Source organism: Hyposmocoma kahamanoa, unplaced genomic scaffold (genome assembly GCF_003589595.1).
Source record: "Hyposmocoma kahamanoa isolate Upper Pololo Valley unplaced genomic scaffold, ASM358959v1 93, whole genome shotgun sequence".
NCBI classification, from domain to species: domain Eukaryota; kingdom Metazoa; phylum Arthropoda; class Insecta; order Lepidoptera; family Cosmopterigidae; genus Hyposmocoma; species Hyposmocoma kahamanoa.
In genome coordinates, this window is record NW_020654810.1 from 13,437,937 (window position 1) to 13,443,932 (window position 5,996).

The 5,996-nt window shown below is 34.2% G+C and overlaps 1 protein-coding gene across 1 annotated transcript in view; it reads left to right on the forward strand.

Annotated features, from left to right (window-relative positions):
* Positions 1-787: 787 nt before the first annotated feature.
* Positions 788-5,996, forward strand: part of LOC113237193 (pre-piRNA 3'-exonuclease trimmer-like) — a 25,725-nt gene continuing 20,516 nt past the window's right edge. The window contains exons 1-4 of the mRNA XM_026473527.1: positions 788-915; positions 1,066-1,300; positions 1,487-1,638; positions 2,641-2,776. Of these exons, the coding sequence (XP_026329312.1) occupies positions 788-915; positions 1,066-1,300; positions 1,487-1,638; positions 2,641-2,776 (651 nt within the window). The remainder of the gene's footprint in view (positions 916-1,065; positions 1,301-1,486; positions 1,639-2,640; positions 2,777-5,996) is intronic.

The following is a 5,996-nucleotide window of genomic DNA, read 5'->3' on the forward strand; positions in this document are numbered from 1 at the left end:
TTGTGCCTTAATCGAAGATTAAAACGCGAAATTATACGAATCTCGAACTAAAATACCCGTATCGGCCAGTTTTAAGGAATACCAAGTCATTCCAAGCACGCCGCCTCAAATTGCCTATCCTCTTTGTGGTGGCCATATTTATAAATAAATTGTTTAAAATTACAACTTGTGGCGCGATTGTTGACATTGACTGTTGCCTGTGGACAACATTGCCGGGGTACCGTTTGGAGATTGTGCATCTATTGTTTACAAGTATAATATCATTGTGTTCAGCGTTCAACATTCAGCGACTGCTTCTCATAGACCGACTCATGAAAAAATATCTGATAATCCCGCCTTCACTACAGAACATTTTTTAGAAATTTCATCTCTAAATGATTTTATTAACTCCACCCTGGGAGAACTACGAGAAAAGACTCGGACTTACCTTACAACTAAAAAATGATTTGACAACTACAACAAACACAAGATGTTAACTCAAGATCTGGCAATTTGCCTTAAAAATTAAATTTCATTCCGAAGATTGGCTTTGAAAAAAAAATTTTTTTTGAAAAATTGAAATCTGATATTTGGCAAATGGCAGTATGGCTTAGATGTCTTAGCCTGACTGGAGGATGACACAAAATAGAAAGGGACGAAAAATTGTACGAGTTTACGTTGAGATCTTGAGATCACAAATTAGAAAGATATTTGAGATTGGAGTTTTTTTAACGTTTCATTAAAACGATAATGTAATTCTCCGTTCTAAATATCTACGAAAATTACGTCACCTTCGCTGAAGCACAAAATGGAAATAACAAGAAAGAATTTTGCCGCCCAGTTTGATAACATTACGAGGGATTTGAAAAAGTCGTGTTTTGTTGGTTTTGATGCCGAGTTCACCGCTATACTGTCTGGAGATTGCTTTAAATACAGGTAAGTTTATCATAATTATTGTGGGTCACTTGTAAGTACTACAACTTTCAGTGTCTTTCACAAAGAGCTCTACTGCTATTATGTTTACCATTTGGTAAAACTATTTATGAACATATGAACATACATATATTGGTGCCATTTTATTTTCAGGTTATTTGATACGAATGAAGAGCGGTATAATCAAATAAAAAATGATGTAGGCCAAATGATCATGACCCAGGTTGGGTTAACCATGTTCCAGTATGAAAGAGACTTGGATACGTATGTGGCTAAAGGATACACCTTTCATCTTGGTCCACAAGTGTTTGGAGACATTGACCAGTCTTTCATATTTCAAGCATCTACTCTCAAGTTTTTGTGTAGGCATAATTTCGATTTCAATAAGGTGATTGTTTCCTTTTCCTATGTATTTAATTAATTCAAAAACTGTTTATTTTATAACTTTATCAATTGCAGAATCTTATATTAGGGAAATACTAAGTCACAAATAAATAATAGACTCTTTCACTCTGTCTAATACTTCCTATATTGTTTAAGACTTTATATAGGTCATTCTCTCGCAAAATTCCAGTTCACCTATGAAGGTCTACCTTACCTGAACAAAGAAGAAGAGATTAGAGTGAGACATTTACTCAAAGAAAATTCCCAGTTCAATAATCTGGCTTCCACCCTTGATATGGCAGATGAGAAAATGCTGCAACAACATTGTTCTGAAGTTTCGAAGTAAGTATTCTACCAGTCTACAACCTTGCGTCTAGAAGATCACATTGGCCTGCTAGTCAATTTTCTTTTGAATACATTTCGGAGAGTATGATGTGGTGGAGTACACTGGGACTTTTTATAGTTTCAGCCTCACCATTCCTACTTCGGAGATGTAGAAAGTCCAATTTTTTGTTGATATAATGTTGATTTACTTCTTCTTTTCTAATGTGCACAGCAAAAAATGGAATACACAACCGGTATCTCTGTTTCTGGAAAAATACAATTAGGGATATTCAAGGCTACAGTGAATAGGCATTTTTTAGAGTTACAGTCTCTACTCTTAGTAGAGTAGATAAATACATACCTTCATAGGTCACATAACATCAGGTGAGATAGTGTCAAAGGATGTGTCTATTTCTTAGATTTAAAAAAGCAACCATTTTAGCAACCATTGAATTTCTACACCCTTGACTTTGACGACCTCCATGGTTGAGTAGCTTGCACACTAGTTTTCATAGTGTTTCCATCTCTTAAGTTCCGGGTTCGATACCTGGTCAGGTCAATGTAGAAAAGTAACTGTTGTACCGTCGTTTCCGATTTCCATTACACAAGTCGTCAACAAAATTCAAAGATCTCGTAACCTCAATGTGAACATTTGAATAGGCCCAAAAACACTACTACTAGAAATAAATTATATGACAATCTATGAATATACCTTTTTATTATAACAAAAAAGGCTCTACGAATTTTAATTGACCGATATCATGCTTGAAGAGCAAAAAAGGATTGTCATCCAGAAACAGACTTACAAGGTTTTCAAATTTAGTTGACGAAGTGCTGTAGTTTACATTTTTACTTACTTTGGGACATAGCTAATCATCTAATATTCGACGCATTTCCAATTGTGGTTACACTGAGACTTCACTAAATATATGTTTATCAGTCTCAGTATTGTTCCTCCGTTATAAAAGACACTATGAAATAATAACATGATAATAAAAATACTAAATTGTTACATTTCAGATGGTTATGCATAGGTGATGATGGTACCATGTATTTAGATGTGGAGAGTCCAACATTAAGGTACATTGTTCACAATGAAGTGAGAATCCGGTTTCCCGGTGTACTTACTACAGATAGCCTAGGTAATAGCCACAAGGTAATGATAGCTAGGTAATTTGATTATTATTGCACATTATTGCTGAATTTTGGAGTGAAAGACTTCAATGATGTTGAGTTTTTGTTGCAACCTTAAGTCTTAGTACTTATTATGAAAACAAAAGCAACATTGCATATATGATAGTATGTTTTACAACTTTTTAGTACTTTTTAAACTAAGTTAATAATTTTTTAAACTGTACCGTATATTAAATATAGAATGATTACGTCAAGGCTGTATCCAGAAATCAAGTAGTGTATTTCCCACTAAATGTCAACAGCACATATTAACATGGGCGTACCTAGAGGATCAATTAATTATAGTTCCATGTCGATATTTATGACTTCCCTAGTGTCATATACAGATATTGTGTAGATTTTGTGTATAGTACTTGTTACTTTATTTTTATAAATAATGTTAATTAAGTAAAGGGTAATTTGAAAAATAGTGATGACACTTCAATTATGGCTACCTAGCTGAATAAAACTGTGTGACTCTAGTGGAGTGTTTAATTAGTTTTCACGGACATATTACCCAGGGTATATTATAGAACGTTTATTTATTTATTGAGGCCATACTTAAACTATAATTACAGATTATTACTCAGTGCGATAGTCTAAACTCTAGACAATATGATTATTATTTACAAGTAGATAATTATTATTTATCTAACTTATAACTACAGATAAATAAGCAACCTTTGCGAATTCACTCAGAGGACACGTAAATATGTCCACCTCATTATCAATCAAGTTCATGATCCGTGTTACGCACGTGAGCGGCACTTGTCCTTAACATGTTGGTGCGCACATATGGCACCACCAGCAGCTGCGGCCGTTGCCTTCGTTCCACATACCTGTTTAGCACACTAAAATTTGTGTGCATTTTCATTTTGTCCCCTTAGGAATTTAAAAATATATGTTACTAATGCTACATTTCTACTGACTTCGAGTTTATTGTCACCTAGCATGCCTTATATAAATAATGTCGGGTACATTCTTGGGTAGACTGGATATACCCCGTACTGTCTTAAATACATATATCTTATAAATTTATTCTGTATCTTTTCAAACATAAGGTTATACTTTTTCTCGTGAATCGCCCAAACTATTGTATTGCACTCGAACTGGCTTCTCACCAGGGCGTTATATAACTATGATCGTTTTAATATTCGGGAAACGATGCAGTTAAATGAACTCCCAAATCCTTCACCTAATTCACCCTTGCCATGGTTATCCCCTCTACCTTGTAAGTTGTAATCGTGCACCCAGCGCGCGAGATAAAGTTATAGCTGCCTATTTGGCGGTATTAAATTGTAACCTATTCTCATGGTTCCAAACTACCACTCTGTGGATGTCTCTGTGGAACATATCGCAATCATCCTGGTCTTGTACTGCCAGATACAAAGAACAAGCACTTGGCATCTTGTACCTGCTTCGGCAAGTCTTTTATGACTAACAGGAATTCCAAAGGTCCAAGATTACTGCCTAGACTTACGCCGGATCTAGTGTTTATTTGTAATCTACATACTGCTGACGTGTAGCCCTCATGTAGCTGGCAAACAGCTTCAACAGATGTGAGGTGAATCCCACACTGGCTAGCTTTTGTACAAGTCATTAATGACAAAATCAAAAGCTTTTTGAACATGATGTAGTATTGTTTGCTAATCACTTCCTTATTAATTAAGTTAAGACACGTGGATAGATTAGTGGTTTACATACTTCTAAATAAAAAAGAAACACATTGTGTGAAATTTACATTACTTGTAAATTTACATTAATGTTAGACAGATTGTCACAAACATCATAGTTAGAAACTTAGAATGTTAGAAACGAAAAAATAGACTTTGTAGATACTGCAATTTTTGAGTAGAACTTTAATTGCTACATTTTGATTGGGCCTACAATTATGTAAGTTTTATTTTATTTATTTGCTTATTATATTTAAAGCACTAAGGGACAAAACATTCCAGTACTTAAAACATAAACTTAGCTAAGTTTTCCGTATACCGCTCATTCGTCGTACAAAAATTTTTGAGTTTTGACAATCCTCTTGGTGCGCATGAGAGTCGTTAATAAAGGGTGTCGTGTCACTAAACCTTAATCCTTGTATGTACATCCCACCGCTGAACAGTCAGAGTCTCTTCTAATAATAATAAATGATCGTGAACAGTATTTTAATGTTAAATTTAAAACTAGTGCCTACGTACGTTATTAGTTAAAATTAGATACGTATAATAGTTATTTATTTCATACTAGTATAATTTTTTTATTTTTTCCGAATAGTATTTTTTTTTACTTTAGGTTTCATTAAATTTTTATTGAATTGATATTCAATTACTTTTTTGAAATTAATCCACTAGTTTGTTATAATTATTAATACAAAGATCAAGATTTAGGTTTCATGTTTTTACAATTTATATATTTTTATTTCTTTAGTAATTTAGTTTATAAGGTAAGATATATTTTAATCTATTCTTGCCATCAACATTTCGATGAGAAGGTATCAACAATTTATTATTGTAGACTTAGAATAATAACGCATAGAATGATAGTTTCATACCAAACGAACTGTCACAAGCGAGGCAAAAATCAAATTCATGTAGGCGTAAGCAACTTGTATCTACGCTCGTCGGCACGCACACCAATATACAAATAATGATGCCATGGAATAACATTTCCCTCAAAAGTGGGGAAATTGTATCTTGCTTAACTCATCATTAAGTTAAGAGTGCCTACAGATTTGCCCGACATTGTCGATCAGGTGCCTACAGATTTGCTCGATTTTGTCGATCGTTACTGTCGATCGACAATGTCGATCAGGTGCCTACAGATATGCTCGGTTTTGTCGATCGTTAATGTCGATCGACAATGTCAAGTGACACGAATTTCCAAAAATTTATTTTTGGTAATCCTTATGGAAATGGCATTTATATCTGAATACACGATGACGGACACGACCTTCCAAATAAATGCACTATGGGAATCATTTTCCAGGTATTCGAGGAGCTCATTACGAATATGCCACTCATTTCTAAATCCAAGTTGGCGGGCACGATTTTTCGAATAATGGCAAGTTGGGTATCCTTTTCAAGGTATTTGGGGGTGCTCATTACGAATATAGCATTTATTTCTAAATCCAAGATGGCGGATACGAGTTTTCAAATAAATGCAATATGGGAATCATTTTCGAGGTATTTAGACGTGCTCATTACAAATAT